The sequence below is a fragment of the Rhinolophus sinicus genome, linkage group LG01 (assembly GCF_036562045.2).
Source record: "Rhinolophus sinicus isolate RSC01 linkage group LG01, ASM3656204v1, whole genome shotgun sequence".
In the NCBI taxonomy this organism is placed as follows: Eukaryota; Metazoa; Chordata; class Mammalia; order Chiroptera; family Rhinolophidae; genus Rhinolophus; species Rhinolophus sinicus.
The window spans coordinates 118,553,993-118,571,368 of record NC_133751.1 but is presented as its reverse complement, the minus strand read 5'-3'; the positions used below and the strand labels follow the sequence as shown (position 1 = coordinate 118,571,368).

The 17,376-nt window shown below is 55.1% G+C and overlaps 1 protein-coding gene across 1 annotated transcript; it reads left to right on the top strand.

The window, feature by feature from the left end:
• The first annotated feature begins 12,796 nt into the window (after positions 1 to 12,796).
• On the top strand, positions 12,797 to 17,129 carry INHBB (inhibin subunit beta B). The gene is made up of 2 exons (XM_019749066.2): positions 12,797 to 13,375; positions 15,913 to 17,129. Exons 1-2 carry the CDS (start codon positions 12,928 to 12,930, stop codon positions 16,686 to 16,688), a joined length of 1,224 nt encoding a protein of 407 aa, XP_019604625.2. The 5' UTR covers positions 12,797 to 12,927; the 3' UTR covers positions 16,689 to 17,129.
• Positions 17,130 to 17,376: the final 247 nt, after the last annotated feature.

Genomic DNA, 17,376 nt, shown 5'->3' with positions numbered 1-17,376 from the left:
GCTCCAGTGAGGGAGAGGTGACAGCCCACCCAGGCTGCTGTGTGGAGGACACAAGGAGAGGTTCTAGAGGCCAGTGGCTTTTACCTCGTCGGACCGTAAACTCAATGGAGCAAACCCACTTGACGTTACCACCTAGAACTCACGCATATACAAATATATAAACAGATGTCATTGAAACCAGTGTCATGGAATAATATGGATGTTTTTATGTATGATTTCCTGTTATTTTCTATTCTATTCCTTTTAATTGCTTTAAAATATGAAGGTCCTAACCCACCAAGTTTGAAATCACGACCCACTCGTGTTTGACAACCTGCAGTTTGAAAAACACTGCTGCAGGCAGTTGGCAAAGCAAATTCTAGGGCCAAGGGACCATCTATCTCCTCCCACTACTGCTGCATGTGGGGGTCATGATACTCTTTCTACTCTTGCTTGTGTCTGAGAATTTCTATTAGAAACTTAAGACAAATAGAACCTGGCCCCCTCATCTTAGCCTAGCCTACTTCCTCCTCTAATACCCAGGCACAGAGGAACAGGGCAGGCACCAGAGTATAGACAGAGGTCCGAGGAAATCCAGTTGATTGTGGGGTATTGACTCTCTAACACCGGGACGTTCCCCCAGTTTAGGGGTATGCGATTTAAAGCCAGAAAGAGACAAGAGGGATCACAGTTCTTTACCCTCAGACAGTGAGCAGCCCCAGAAGAACTGAGATGATGTGAGAGCTGCCGTGGGCCCTGTGCTGAGCAGGACTCAATCTAACTTGGCTGGCCCTGAAATGACTCCTGCGACCTTGGGGAGAGGACTGACATTTGTGATTCTCTGATGAGGGTCTGACCCATTGGACCCCAGCGTGAACTCTGGCCTGTTTGGTGCCACCATCTCTGAGAATCTTGCAGAGCAGGAGTGGAGCCCACTCATTATCTGGAATGACCCTGGCCCTTGGGCTGGAAGGTGGGGGAGCCCGCCAGTGACCTCCTGTCCCCTCTAGCTCCATCCGCATGACATGACACCACGGGGAAGAGTTTTCCAGCTGGTCCATTTGCTCTTTGATAATTCTTTCCAAGGCCCTCCTCGCCTCCACTCTACTGAAATGGCTCTTGGATCTAACCAGGGTGGCTGACAAACTTGCCAAATCCAGGACGAGTCCTTTGCTCTAACTGTACCCAGGCAGTCACAGCACTTGGCCCTCAGCCCCTCTCCATCCATGCACTGGCCTGGCTTCTCTCCTCCTTGCTGGAATTCCTTCCCAGCCTCCTTTGCTGGCCCTCCGACCTCTCAAGGCCAAAGTGCCCCAGGGCTCATCCTTGCCCCTTCTCCTCTCCATCGTCACCCTCTTGCTGGGTGAAGTCATCTTGCCCTGGCTTTTAATACCGTCTATATGCTGGCAGCTTCCAAACTTTTTGACCTCTGCTCTGAACCCTAACCCGATTCCAACTATCTATTTAGCAGCCCCTACTGGTGCCTAATGGGCCCCTCAAAACCAATATGTTCAAGGGAAACATTTTACTGTTCCCTGCTCCCCCCCATATTTCTCCCATCTCCATAGATGGCACCATATCTTTTTGGTCACTCACATGCAAACCTGGGATCCATTCTCTTAATTCTCTCTTCTTTATACGGCACATCTGATCCATCAGCAAGTCCTGGCAACACTAGCCCCCAAACACCAGCCATCTCCAGCCGTTTCTCACCACCTCTGCTGCTGAAACTCTACCCAACCACCATCAGCTCTCCACTTGACTATTGCAACAGCACCTAACTCATCCCCCTCTCTCCCTACCCCCCAAATACATTTCATTCTCCACCCACAGCCAGAGCGATCAACTCGCTGGGTAAATCAGATCAGAGCAACGCTTCATAAAATCCTCTAAAACTTTCCCATTGCACTTAGAACGAAACCTAGGCTCCTTGCCCACCCAATATTTATTCTGTATTTCTTACTTTCTGATTGAACCCTTGTTTTATTTGGAACAGTGTAGTTAGTACTCAGCTAAGTGTCTATTATTTCCCAGCTTCCTTTACATCTAGGGGTGGCCAATGAGTTAAAAGCAGGGTTGTTCAGTATGGCTTTTGGGATTATCCTTTCAATAAGGCTGGCTCAGCTAAGAGGATGCAAGGATTTGTTCTTCTACTTTCTTCCTTCCCACTGTTTGAAAGAGGGGTTTGATGGATGGTGATTCAGCAGCCATCCTGTGATTATGAGGCAATCTTGATGGAAACTTCATGATAAGATAGAAGGAGCATGAGTTCCTGATGACATGCAGCCATCATACCAGGCTTGGAATTTCTAATTCTGAGCTTTTCCTAGGGGAGCAATATCTCGTGTTAGCCTCTGAGGTCAAATCTAACCCTAAGGAGTAGGACTTGCAAAGCTCAGTGTAATCTGGCCACTACTTCTCCTATCTTCTTCAACCATTGTCCTCTTACTTTACGAAGTTCCAATCACATTGGCTTTCTTTCTGTTCCTTGGACATTCTAGGCTGAGTCCCACCTTGAAGCCCTCCTCCCTAGACCTCTGTGACTGCCTCCGTCTTATCTTTTGATCGTGTCCTCGGAGAGTCCTTTCCTGACTTATGTAGCCCCTGGCCAGTCTGCTTTCCATGAACGTCCTTTTAAAAAGTTCATGGCACTTTTCCCTCTTTGAAATTATTTTCTTTGAAAGACATGTTTATCGTCCCTTAGATTGTAAGTTCTATGAGGACAGGAATTTTGACTCTCTTGTTCACTGTTATATCTCCTCGGCCTGGAATATGAGAGGTAGTTACCATGTTTCCCCGAAAATAAGACCTAACCAGAAAATAAACCCTAGCATGATTTTTCAGGAGGACATCCCCTGAACATAAGCCCTAATGCATCTTTTGGAGCACAACTTACTATAAGACCCAGTCTTATTCTCGGGGAAACACGGTAGTAAGAATTTATGAAATGAATGAGTGGAATAAGATGGCTTTTCAGAATTTTTTGAGAGAGATTTAGCTTAGGTGTTGCCGTACATCACAGAATCCCTTTCCACCGTGTTTGAAAATAGTTCAGCAAACACCTGTGTCTCAGCCAGGGCTGCTGGGCTTAGTGACAGCCATAGAGACAGGAAGACAGCGTAGCTCCTATCCTCCAGAAGCTCAGACTCTAGTAGGCAAGACAGATAACTTAGCTCCTATGGGCAGGAAAGTGCTGAATTGCAGTATGGACTCTGAGCAGACCACCAGGATGGTACAGAGGACACACAGTAGGTTAGGAGAAGTTTCATGGAGGCAGTGGTGTTTGAGCTAAGTGTGGCCTGAGTAGAGCAGTTTCCTGGCAGACCAGGTTGAGGAGAAGGGCTGTAGGCTGGGCTGATAGCTTAAGTAAAGATAAAGGGGCGAGGCATGCAGTGTGACCAACCATCCCAATCTGTCTGGGATTGTCCCAGTTTCACCACGGAAACTTCCACGTCCTGGGAAATGCTTTTGTCCCAGGAAAGTCAAGACGATTGCTATCCTGGAGATGCAGTGGAGATACAGGGCCCTTCCTAGTCTTTTCCTGGCTTTGAATCTTATTGGCAAAAGCATCCTGAGATAGGTCACTGTGTCCCTGTATTTTGGTGCCTTTGTCATATAGCTACACACACACACTACCACCACCATCACCACCACCACCCTTACTAACACCTGCAAATTCCAACACACACACCTTAACATACACATACACACCTACTGCAACACATACCCCAAAACACACCACACATATGCCTACACACACACACACACACACACACACACACACACACACACACACTCACATCCATCTAGTCCTTTGGATTCAGTTCCTGCATTGACCTTTTCAAGCCTGCCACCATCCCATGTACCCCAACTCACGGCCGGGCTTTAGTTTGGGTCTCCATTTCTATAATACCTCCTGTCTAAGATACCACAGGCATACTTTCCCCCAGGGACGGGGGCCTTGTCCCTCCACTCAGAGCTAAGGGCTGGCCTGCAGACCTCCTCCCATACAGTCTGCTTGCCTCTTCTCCTAGATGTCAGCCTTCCCTGGCTCCCACTCTGGGAGATTGCCCTGCTGAAGAGAACCTTCTCACCCCCTTGCAGCTCTGGGCCCCAATTGGCCTGCATCAGGAGGGAAGATGGTGCCCTTTGCATCCTCCCATCTTCTTTTCCCCTGAGCAGTTTGCTCCTACAGAGACCACCCACCTCGTGGCGAGGCTGCCAACAGCAGGGCCGTCGTCAGGCCTTCTGGGAGCATTCTGCTTCACTGGTCATCCTTGGTCACCCTGTTCCCACAGCCCCTCTGGCCGTGGGACTCCACCCTGTCCTGGCTTTTCTTCCACCTCCCTGACTGCCCCTTTTCTGCTTCCTTTCTTCTTTTCCCTCTGCTCCCTAACTAGGTGGTCATCCCATCTCAGCAGTAGGTATCCTTGATCAGGTAACATTAGGTTTGGTTGCATATAACAGAATCCCCCAAATGACGGTGGTTTAAACTCCCTAGGTTTTCTTCTCTCATGTCAGAGCAGTGCAGCACAGAGCAAGCAGCTCAGGGCTGGTGTGGGCTTCTGTGGCCCTGGGAAGTCACCGTGACCCCGCTTCCTGAATGCACGCAGACTTGTCTGGAAGGGGCTTGCTAGACACCCCTCTCTGACCCTGACCGGCTCTGCCCTACATCTTCCAGGGTCACTCCAACCCTCAGCACCCGCCCCAGCAAGCGCTCCTCTGAGCTCCCCTCTGTCCTCCGTCCTTTGCAAATCCCACAGTGCCGGAGGCTCCTAACACACAGTCTTCTGTGTGGCCAAGGGCTTGCTGCCTGGGACCTGGCCTTCCCTGCTAGCTGAGCTGCAGGCAGGACAGTGCCATCGCATTAGTGCTCTGTTTCCACGAGGTCCTCTGTACAAATGCATCGTACAATGAATGAAAGAACACTTTCTGAACAATTGACAGAGGCTTCAGGAAGGGTTGCAGGTTATGCTGAGGGGCCCAGAACTCCAAACGTGCCCTTGTGGCTGGAGAGGGCTAGGTATCTGCAGCATGTGCAAGATAAGTTAGTGTATCAGAGCGTATCTACACTTAATTAAGAAAGGATTCTTGGTTAGCTGGGCTCAGGTAAATAACAGTTTCATCACAGATACACACAATGTCATGAACGGATGTTATAATAATGCATGTCCTTAGCTTCTTTTGACTGGTGAATGTCAATTGCTGGGTGTTTTAATACCTGTGTTCCTGATGAAAGCTGAGGCATTACCAGCTTCTTCTTTTTAGTTTTAATTAGGTTCCTTGCTCTGTGCTGTGATTTCTGAATCGGTAGGAAGTTGTAGGGGTTTGAAAAGCATTAGGTACTCTAAGGGAGATGAACATCAATAAAAGTTGAAAATTTTGTATTTCTTTATTCTAAAGATGCTTAGTACTTATGTATATATATTTATATCTTTCTTTTCCTTTTTCTTTTTTTTGGAAAGGTGAAGGGCAAATCCTTACATCCCTGGCTTGAGACCAACTTGCATGAAAACTCTGGGCAGACAGGCCCCGGGGCGCTGATGGGGGAGCCTGTTATCCTGGGCTCTGCGCACGGTCTCATAGGTGGGGCTGATGGGGACCGACTCCGGAAATCTTTACCAACTCAAGAGAGTGAGCGTAAGAAAGGTATTTCTCCTTCAATAGGCCAGAACTGACACGCTTTACCCTTTCACAGTGGGGTCTCCTAATTAAATACATTTATCCATCGAGCAAACATCTGATCCTTCCCTTTTCATTCACTTTTATTCTTTTGCCTCCAGCATTTCAACCCATAATCTAATATATGGGGAAGGGAAGGCACTGAGAAAGCCAAGGAAGTGTATGAGGAACCCTCCTTTCTGGGATTAGCACCTTGCTCTCCAGGGCCTGGGGGCTGGGAACACAGGGGGAAGACTGGGGGGAGAGAGTAGTGGGGCCTGCCCCGTGGGCAGCTCTGAGGGTGCCTCAGGGGCTGGGCCAGAGGAATAGGGATGAAAATTGAGAGGCCTTGAACTTAACACAGGCTTGTGAGCCAATAGGCCTGGGCTGTGGGGGAGATTCAGCTGGTAATGGCTCTGTTTTTTTGTTTTTTTGTGTCCTTGTTCTACAACCACAGTGGTTCCCCTTGCAGAGTTCCCTTCAATGGCAAGACAGAGACCAGTTTATTGACTGAAATTCAATGCAAGTCTTATGTAAGGAAGGGGAGAACTTGGGGGAAGCATAACGTTATGATGGCTTTTTCTGAGCTACATTACTGTGGGAGTCCCCCAGGTACCAATTTGTACGAATATGGGGTACACCGGTCCACTGGGGGGTGCATGGGAATAGAGGTCCTCAGCTTTCATATACATCAATGAACTGGCACATTCACTGATTTTGTTTAAAAAGCAAAATGGATGTTTGGTCTATCTCTGAGTGTCAGAGTAATTTTTCTTGACTTTTCCGTGCAGTCCCTGTCACACAGTAGAACCTAAGAAATGCTACTTTGGGTCAGCTGGGCATTTTTATTTGCTGGCAGCTCATTGGACAGCCAGGTCACTTCTCATTCTCCAAGGCATAGACACGAAGGTCTCTTCTGAAGTTCAAGAATGGCTGAGGACCGAGGATTGCTATTTAAGGGGAATTTGGTGCTTGGGCCCAGGTGTTCCCAAAGCGGACACAGTTGGGTTTGGAGACCCAAAGCAAAGAAACTTTTCCTTTGTTTGTAGCAAAATAACCAGCTCACTGGGTTCTTATCACACATGGGCATCTCAGAGCTGCACACAGGACTGCTCATCGCAGAAATGGGATGGAGGGGAGTCCTAAGCACTTCCTGCTCAGCCCTCCCACCTCCCATTAGCTGCCCAGGCCTGGTGCCTGAGGGGAAGAGGGCACCCCTTCCCCTCCTTCCTGTGGTCCTCACTGCCCCCACCTTATCTCTGGCCCTCCTCTCCTCTCCCATGGGCTGGGTCTCTCAGCTGCTACAACACTGCCAATGTCTTCCGAAAGCACTCTTGCAAGGGTCACATGCTCTGCTAGTCTTAGGACCCTTTCTGGGCTGACAAGGCCGTTCCCGGCCTCGCTACACTGCACTTGCTCTTGTTCCTCGCCTAAACCATCTTCTCATCATGTGTGCTCCTCTCCTGAGTGACCTTCCTCCTGTCACGTCCATCTGGAAAACGTCTCTCCATGCTTCAGGGCTCAGTGCAAACCCTGCCTCCTCTGACCCCTGGCAGATGTGGGTGCAGCTTGCTGCCATGGAACTGCATGGTCCCGGTTAGCTCCCTGAGCCGTACCTGTTTGTATTCTGGTCTTCCCAGGAGATGGTGGGGATGGTGGTGCTGGTAATAAGGGCCGGGGACTTTGACGTATGCACTGCTGTATCCCCAGCAACTCGTTCAGCATGGCTGTTGAATAAATGGGAAAGAATTCTGTGCTAGGAAGTTTGTGATTAGCAATTTGAAGTGGGACACAAACCAAATGCTATATTTAGCACCTTTCTTTTTCTAGAAAATATACCAACTTGGACTGTCGGCCCTATGGGGTCTGCCCTTGAAATATTTTGTGAGTATTCAAAAACACGTTAAATCCTACTCTTGCACAGCCTCCAATACCCCTGCCCCCAGCCCTTGCTCAGTGAAGTGGAGGAGCGTTTCCCCAGGTCCTCCTAGCTCGCTCCATCCCAGCACCTTGGTCTTACTGAGAATGGAACCAGGATGACAATGATTTATACGGCTCTTGCCAACAAACAATAGGTTTCAGGAGTTCGGGTGTTGAGGGAGTCAGCTCAAAAGGAATGACTAGATGAGAAGCCCTGCAAGATGGTTTTGGGTTAAATCCCATTTTAGGAATAGCACGGGAGTCTGAGAGGTGCGACGTGCCTATGTCAGCATCCTTATGCCTGGTGGACGTCGGAGAGGAGCACACACATGGTGGCCTGCTGTGCAAGGCTGAGTGGAACTCAGAAGTCTGCATTTGAACCCCTGGCCCATGGACCAAGGCACACACTGGTGCCTTAGCTCCTTCATCCATGACCTGTGATGACTGGCTGCAGTTTCTCAGAAGCATTCCCCGGGCAGGCACTGTGCAGAAGCCGAGCAGGTACAGATGAAGAGCGGAGACAGTCGCCGCCCCGAGTGCCCGAGTTTCAGAGACGACAGGCATTCTTGCTGAGACCTTGGCGGGACTCAAGGATGTGGAGGGCTGTTTGGATTCTTGAAAGATGGGTACCATCCAGCTACACTGGTGAGAAATACTAGGCTGTCATCAAAATAACCCTCCCATGCCCATTCTCTCATCAAGGACTTGACTCTGAGACCTCAAAGTCTGCATTTGAACCCCAGGCCCATGGCATTCTGAGGGGCTTCTAGTTTGGTGTTTGAGCTTTGACAAAGGTTAGCTTGGCCTCTTGACCCTTGGGGGCCCCTCGGCTGGATCTGGCGTCAAACATGGCCCCAAGTTTGTCCTTCTCCTGTGCCTGGGCTGCCAGGTGGGCAGGACATCTTGTCTGGTCTGGTACGCTGCTCCTTCCATTCAGACAGCTGAGTTATTCTGGAGAGGTGTGATGTGCGGTGGTGATTGGCAACAGAGGCTTCTCGGCTAGTGGCGGAAAAAGGAATACCAGGTCCCGGAGCCCAACTCTGCCTAATAGGCCACGAGTGTCCACGGATGTGAAGGGCTGCTCTTCACTCCACACTCTGCAGGGCCGTGTGGTCCGGAACTGTACCCAGGTTCTCAATTATTTTAGCAAATAAGCGCTGAGGGTCATTTTTATGGTTTGCTTTGTCACTTTGGACATTTTCATCACCCTTAAATTGACACTTAGCTATGGGTTATGCAAACAAACAAACAAACAAATAAACAAACAAAAGCTGTTGTGAGAGCATGTGTTCTGAGCGTCCTGTGGAAGCCCCCTCCATGTTTGGTGTGCCCATATCCACAATGTCACCATGTTTTGTCCTGCGTTCTCTATTGGGCCCACGTTTCTTGATGGCGGCAGGGAGCCAGCATTGTGTGTGGGGGTGGCCTGGCCCTGCAGCGTGTGTGCAGGGCGTTGGCTACAGCATTGACGTGAATTACTGTATTCAGAACTGACAGGCGCAGTCACATCTCTCGCTGAGTCTGAAGGCTGAGGTCACCAGTACAAGGAGAACTGAGCTCAGTGCTAAAAGAGGCTTTGAAGCAACAGGAACAGGTCCTTGCCCCTCAGTTGGGGATGGGGGCTACCCCCACCAAAGCACAAGGCGATCTGGAAGAACTCAATTTACACCCTTGGCTCCCGCAGGCTGGGGGATCAGCAAAGGGCGAGATAATCTCAGCTTCTTGAGCAGATGGTTTCTGACTACCGCTTGACCCAGTTCCCTCCCAGCAGATGACCGGCAGCGGGACTGACAGCTCCTCCACCAGGGGAGCAAAATGTGGACCCTCCTCTCAACCTCCTCTTCCCTCCTCCTACCGTCAAGATGAGGTGGCTTTTGCCTCTCCCCAGTGCCAAGTCAGAGCGGATGCTCCCAGAAGCGAGGAGACCTGCCCCTTTCCCTAACCCTGTCCAGCCCAGGTGGGACTCATGGTAGGAAGTGTTGTAACAAGGCAGGCAAGGAACACTGCTTGAGGGTTTGTGCTGGGGAGTCATGGGGGTGTTAAATCCTTCACTGGCTTAATGACTTCTCTCATTCATTCAACCAACCAACCAACCAACCAACCAACCAACCAACCAACCAACCAAACATTCATTCAATAGCTCCCCAAATCATCTTTCAGGTCTGGCATTAGACAGGGCCCATGAGGCGCAGTGGCTGTCCTCCAGGAGAATGGGGCCCCATGTAGGAGACAGAGAGGTGAGGTGATAAGAGACAAGACCCCAGCCTGAGGGGTCTAATCTGGCAAATAACTATTCAGGCCACAAGGAGGCCACGGTCTTGAAGACTGAGAATTTGCCAAGTGGCTGATGGCTGTGGTGACGGAAAGAGGCAGAGGACCACAGCAAGTGGAACATGCAAGCAAAACCACAGAAGTGGGTTCATCCTGGCTCAAGTCCACAGTGCAGAAGGTGCTGGCCCAGGTACCTCCTACCTGCCCAGGGATCACAGTCGTGGGACAAGGGATGGAAACCCGAGGGCATAGAGTACTGTGTTTGGAGGTGGCAGAGAACTGGGCTCTGGAGAAAGTCCTAAGGAGGCAGAAGGGCTGCCATCCCGCGGTCCCACCTGGGCCCTTGCTTCTGCCTTCCTGTTGGTAAACCCAGTAAGGTTTACCAACCTTACCTTTTGCTCCGCCGGATCGGCCGGGCATTTTGGGGTCGGTTCCTCTGATTGGGAGGGAGGGGGCGCTCGGCCTCCAGATTTGCGGCCCGTGGCGGGGCTGTGGTCTGAGCTGAGCTCTACAGCCGCATGGCTGGCCCGAGAAGCTCGAAAAGGGGGTTGCGGGGTGGGTGGGTGGGGGTGGGGGTGGGGTGGACCCTGAGCTGAAGGCCACGCTGAGCCTCTGTCGTCCCGTTTCCCCAATATCCTACGAAAGCCCGAATGACCGGCCAACCCGCTTCCGCCTCAGAGTCCTGCCTGTTACCCAGCACGGCCACGGTGGGTGGGTGGGGGTGGTCTGGATGAGTGAAGGGGGAGGACAGGCCATGTCCCTAGTCGGGGCGCTGCGCCCTGTGAGCACTGTCATGCTGTTCCACACCCAGGTGGGGGCGTTGGGAGGGACGGAAGCAATGGATTGCACTTGGGGGTCTGGACAGGGCTGGGAGTTCTGTTCCCAGTGACAGTGCCTCGTCTGGCAGACCAAGAACAGCAGCTTGGAATTAAGAGTTGATAGGGTTTTGCGAGGAGCTTGTCCCAATTTTTTCCTTGGGGCTCCCAACAGCCGCCTGTGTGATATAGGTGTTATTGTTCCCCCTTTACAGTTGAGAAGGTAGAGACTAGAGAGGATGAAGGCTGTACCCAAGGTCACTCCTGCAAAACTGGCAGTGGCTAAGCCTCAACTGGAACCCGGGTTTGTCTGAGGCCAAGGTTTGCCAACTGGGGGTGTGTGAGGGGAAGGGTGGTGGTGCTGGATCCCCGCACAATCGAGGAGTTCCTCGGGTCTCGGAGCCGGCGGAGGCAGCGGTTAGCCAGGACACCAACGGCTGCCGCCTCCCTCGCCCCTCCATTCTGCAAGGCCCCCTCCTCGCCCAGTGCGCCGGCGGCCCGGGGCGCTCGGCTAGGGCACTGCACTGCAGCCCCGGAGCGACATCCACCGGCAGAGCCAGCCCGCGGCCCCGAATCCGCATCGCCACCCCCGCCGCAGCAGGCCTGTGAGGGAGCACCTCGGGAGCGCCGGGGGTGGCCGCGGCGGCGAGAGTTGCCTGTCCTGGTCCCAGAGGGCGGTATCAGGGACGAGTGCAGGGCCTGCGCCAGGCAAGCGCCAGGATCCTGGGCCGGGAGCCCGTCGGTGCCGCCGGCCACCCAGCTGGGCGAGGGTCCGGAGTGCCCACGCGGTGGGAAAGTTTCGAGACAGCAAAAGTGGCCCGGCACTGCGGGGGTTGGGGGGAGGGGAGAGGGCCGGCTCGCCCCTCCTTCTCGCTCAGGCAGAAAGGAAAAAGTGGAGGGAAGCGGGGGTGGGCGAGGGGGGGGGCCCGTGAGCGTGCAGCACCGACCTGAACAGATTCCACCTCCCCTCCACCCCTCCGGGAAGCGGGAGCGGGGAGGCACGGATAGCCTCCTCCCGCACGGCCAGGGCGAGACTCCTCACCAACCCACCTCCCCACCCCCGCTTTTTTTTTTTTTTTTTTTTTTTGCCAACGTCTATCTCAACGCGCGCGCACATACGGAGATTGTGCGGCTTTTTCCCCCCCTTGGGAGAAAAAACGAGGAGAGTAAAAGAAGAGAGGGCAAAGAGAAGAACTCCTCCTTGGCGGTCTCTGCACTCTGTGTCTTGGCCCCGCGCTGGGACGCAGCTGCCACCCGCCCGCTCACTCCCGGCCCTGCGGCGTGTGTCACTGGGAGAGCGAGCTAGAGCACCCGCACCCGGGGACACTGCGAGACTTTTCGGCGCTCAAACCCACATCGCCGCCGCCGCGGCAGGCAGGAGAGCCAGGGCGAGAAGGGCCTTGCCTTCGCCTCACCTTCCTCGCACGGCGCCCCGCGCCCCGCCGGCCCGCGCAGGCAAGCAGAGTGAGGGAGGGAGCAGCGAGGAGGCGGGCGGAGCAGAGGCCCCGGCGAGGCGCGCAGCGGCCGGCCCGCCCGCCGGTGGATGCGGCGCCCCGGGAGCCTGGAAACAACTTTGCCGTGTGACGCGCCGGGAGGACTGCAGGGCCCGCGGCCGGGGGCTCCGCGCCGCCTCTGAGCGGGCCCGCACTCCCCGCACTGCGCTCGCTGCGCTTCGCCGCCTGCCCGCCGGCCCGTGGCGAGGACGACCCGGCCGTCGCCGCCACCGGCGGCTCATCCTTAGCGCGAGGGCGAGGCGCTCAGGTGCGAGCGCGGGGCCCCGCCGCAGCGCCCGCCGCAGCGCCGCGCCAAGCCGCGCCCCGCTCCGCTCCGGGGGCTCCGGCGCCTTCGCTTCCGTCTCGACCAAGTTGCATCGACTGGCCCTTTCGCCACCTTCCCTGCCCGGCGGCCAAGCCGCCGTTGCCGCCGGTTTCGCTTCACCCGAACGGGGGCTGCGGGGCCCCGACGCGGAGAGGATGGCGAGAAGGCTGCAGATGCCGAGGCGCCCCGAGACGCCCGGGCGGCAGTGACCCTCCGGCTCCCGCCTCGCTCCACGCGCTTCTCCAGCCCCCGCGACCCTCGGCGCCCCTTCCCAGCCGCGCAGAAACCCCTGCGGCCCGGCCGGCCCCCTCCCCCTGCGAGCCGGCGGCGGCCCTCCAGGCGGGCGGGCGGAGGCCCGGGCGGGCGCGGGCGGGGCGGGGCGGCGCGCCGGGAGCCCGGAGCCCGGCCCTGCGCTCGGTTCGGCTCGCCTCGCGGCGGGCGCCCTCGTCGCCAGCGGCGCACCATGGACGGGCTGCCCGGTCGGGCGCTGGGGGCCGCCTGCTTTCTGCTGTTGGCTGCCGGCTGGCTGGGGCCGGAGGCCTGGGGCTCACCCACGCCCCCGCCGTCGCCCGCTGCGCCGCCGCCGCCCCCGCCGCCTGGAGCTCCCAGCGGCTCGCAGGACACCTGCACGTCGTGCGGCGGCTTCCGGCGGCCGGAGGAGCTGGGCCGGGTGGACGGCGACTTCCTGGAGGCGGTGAAGCGGCACATCTTGAGCCGCCTGCAGATGCGGGGCCGGCCCAACATCACGCACGCTGTGCCCAAGGCCGCCATGGTCACGGCTCTGCGCAAGCTGCACGCGGGCAAGGTGCGCGAGGATGGCCGCGTGGAGATCCCGCACCTCGACGGCCACGCCAGCCCGGGGGCCGATGGTCAGGAGCGAATCTCCGAGATTATCAGCTTCGCCGAGACAGGTGGGTCGGTCCCGCGGGCGGCTAGCTAGAGCCCTCGCTCCCTCCCCCAACCCCTTCTCCTTGCCCACTCCGGCCGCCGCAGCCCGCGCGGTCTCGCGGACACAGACTCCGGCTTGGCCGCTGGCTCCTGGCCCTGAGCGCTCCATCCCGGTTGCCGTCTTCTTACCCCAGGCAGCACACCCCTTCCGTCCTCCTACCCCCGCCGCGGAAAGCCTTGCCCTCCACCCCTGCTCTCCGGAATCCGGCCTTAGCGCCTGTGGGCGCGCGTCCCCCTCCCGGCAGATGCGTGCGGCCCTGGCTCAGCGGGCACTTGCTTGGTGATTGCTTAATGTTTTTGTTTCCCACGATCAGAGTGTATGCTTAGCAGTGTGGATGGAGATGTGTGTGCTTGTTGATATCCGTGGGCCGGAGGAGTGTGTGTGTGTGTGTGTGTGTATGCGCGCGCGTGTGCGCGCGCCTGTGTGTGTGTGTGTGTGTGTGTGTGTGTGTGTGTGCCTGCGTGAGAGGCCCCAGGGCCGCTTCCATCACCGGGCGGCGTCGGCTTGCCAGGATTGCTGAAGCCTCACTGGGGAGAGCTAGGCAACCTCTCTTGGATTGTGTGGGCACCGGAATCGGGCGGAAGGCAGGCTTCTCAACAGGTCCCATCATTTACGCAGAGAAAGACGAAGCTGGGGACAGCCCCGTGCCTTTCGGCTTGCCTGGCAGCGGCAGCAGCTCTCTCGCCCGAGAGCCACAGAGTTTGTAGTTAACAAAGGGTAGAATTCCTTTCTGGAATTTTCCCCCTGCCCTCATTGCAAATTTCTACCACTGTCTAAATATAAAAATCAAGAGGGGAAATAACCACCCTCCTCCCCGAACTTTAAAAGAGAAAAATGTGCCCGCGTTGAAATGCTGCAAGTGCTTTCGACTCCGCTGTCCTTTTCAGGACTTCAATGAGCCAGGCTGGCTTTTGTGCCTGGAGCTCAGCCCCATTTGCGCAGAGGGGACCGCGGAGTAGGTCGCAGTGGGGGAAGCCCTAGTATGGGCAGGGAGCCTCGGGTGGGGGGACGGTTGTGTCCCCAGGCTGCAAATGCCCCCCACCCTCCCAGGAAGCAGTCAGACTGTGCTAGTGCCGCCTGGGGATGAAAAGGGATGAAAAGTTTTGCATGGCCGAGTGTGGAGAAAAGCAGAGACAATCGGGGCTGGCCTGTGCTTAGAAAGAAATGCATTGCTGTTTTAGCTGTCCGACTGAGTCAGGGGAAGCTCGACATGCAATTAGAGAGCTTGGATTAAAAGGTACTTTGGGGCCCAGAGTAGAAATGTGATTCTGGAAGGTCGAGGAGGCCTTTTGGTCCCGATGGCACAAAATGACAGCGGGGGCTGTTATATTTCTGGTCCGTTTCGCGGAGCCAGCTCTTTGACTTATAAATAACAGATTCAGGTCACAGGCAGCTCGTCCAAGACCAGCTTTTAAGGCTGCACTTTCCCCCATTTCAAAGTCAGATGTCAATGTTATTAGAGGAGCCAGGCAAGGCCTGAGGAGGGGGTTTCGGGGGGGCACTGGTAGGAGGTTTGATTAAACCAGCCATAGCCACACAGTTGCCTTGTTTGTTCTTCCTGAAAGAAAAAAAAAGAGAAAGAAAGAAAAGAAAAGGAAAGAAAGAAAGAAAAAAGAGCTTGTCGGAACGGTTGCTGAAATATTGGATGAGAGAGGCGTCATCTCTCCATTGGCATGGCCTGTCTTCTTGTTGAGCTGAATTGTTGAGAAAACTAGCAAGGCGGTTCCCCTTTTCCTTGGAAATTTTGAATGTGCCATTAACGGGGAGCCCGGGTCTTGTCAAAGGCGTGGACCTCATGTTTCAAGGCTAAATGTCCTGTCCCTTGGAACTCACTACTCGGAAACTAGTGCTGCACTTTGCAGTCTGCAAAGCACACTTTCCTGTGTCAGAAATTTGAGCAGGGCTCGCTTGTTTGCAGTGGAGGTTCCACTGGGGGTTGGATCAGATCATGCTTAGGTAAACACTGGAAAGAGGCAGTAGGTGGCTGGGCTGGATTTTGCAATGCCCTAAGTTAACCAAAGGGAAAAAACAAAAACAAAACAAAACAAAACAAAAAACAAACAGAAAAAGCCACCACCACTCTAGTAAAATAACCCACCCCAAAATCTTCGGTGTGATCCTGGTTTTGTTTTTCAGATTTCACAGACACCCATAACAACTTGTTAAGATCTTGGCCTCCTGACAAGTTCCTCTGTGGAGCTTTGAGGCCTGACAGCCTGTCTCCAGGGAGCCCTGGCCTGGGAGAGGTGAGGCAGGATTTTATAGGCCTGGACCCTCCAGCTCTAACCTGGCCCATGTTTCTCAATGGGAAACGATTTTCTCTGCCTCTCCCAGGTTACCGTCAGAGGCCCTGGCCCCAGGAATGGTATTTCTGGTCAATAACGTCTTCCAGCTGTGCCTGGAGTTAGCATTCCAGCATCATGCAGCAGAGAGTCTATTTCCCCCATTGCCTCGTGTTCTCCTTGAATTAACTTGGCCTGCTCTCCTGCTTCTCCGCAGATGGCCTCGCCTCCTCCCGCGTCCGCCTGTACTTCTTCATCTCCAATGAAGGCAACCAGAACCTGTTTGTGGTACAGGCCAGCCTGTGGCTTTACCTGAAGCTGCTGCCCTATGTCCTGGAGAAGGGCAGTCGGCGGAAAGTGCGGGTCAAGGTGTACTACCAGGAGCAGGGCCATGGAGACCGGTGGAACGTGGTAGAGAAGAAGGTGGATCTGAAGCGCAGCGGCTGGCACACCTTTCCACTCACCGAGGCCATCCAGGCCTTGTTTGAGCGGGGTGAGCGGCGACTCAACCTGGACGTGCAGTGCGATGGCTGCCAGGAGCTGGCTGTGGTGCCTGTGTTTGTGGACCCTGGCGAGGAGTCGCACAGGCCCTTTGTGGTTGTGCAGGCGCGGCTGGGTGACAGCAGGCACCGCATTCGCAAGCGGGGCCTGGAGTGCGATGGCCGGACCAACCTCTGTTGCAGGCAACAGTTCTTTATCGACTTCCGCCTCATCGGCTGGAACGACTGGATCATTGCGCCCACCGGCTACTATGGAAACTACTGTGAGGGCAGCTGCCCAGCCTACCTGGCGGGCGTCCCCGGCTCAGCCTCCTCCTTTCACACGGCTGTAGTGAACCAGTACCGCATGCGGGGCCTGAATCCCGGCACGGTGAACTCCTGCTGCATCCCCACCAAGCTGAGCACCATGTCCATGCTCTACTTCGACGATGAGTACAACATCGTCAAGCGGGACGTGCCCAACATGATTGTGGAGGAGTGTGGCTGCGCCTGACGCAGCAGGGCTATGGCGGTGGGGTGCCAGGACAGTCCCTGATGGGCTTCTTGCAGCCCCTCTTGGAAGGGGGTACACGGCAGGCTGACCACGATTCAGTTGGGCTGCCCAGAAGGTGCCAGGGTGAGGCCTGAAATATTTTTCTACTACTTCATCCAGCAATCAGTCAACAGCAGAGCAAGAACCCTCAACTGACATGAAATACTTTAAAACGCACACGTAGACACGCACAGCCAGACGCATCCTGCCACCCACACAGCAGCCTCCAGGATACCAGCAAATGGATGCGGTGACAAATGGCAGCTTAGCTACAAATGCCTGTCAGTCGGAGAGAATGGGGTGAGCTGCCACCATCCCACCAGCTGGCCTGGCCACTCTGAATCGCGCCTTCCTAGCACACATAAAAGCACAAAGACAGAGACACACACACACACACACACAGAGAGAGAGAGAGAGAGAGAGAGAGAGAGCGAGCACTGGAGCCACCGAGAGGAAAGCAGATGTGGGGAGGGGTGGGGTGGGGGTGTGCGGCAGGCAGAGAGCTGCGTGGCCCCCTTTGCTTGTGCAGGGGCTGCTGTGCCTCAGCATCTGGCCCAATTGTGTAGGCTTCCTCCCTGGCCTGGATCCTTCATGCTGCAGGACCAGGGGAGGCCATAGAGGGAAGGAAGCCCAGAAAGGACACAACCTG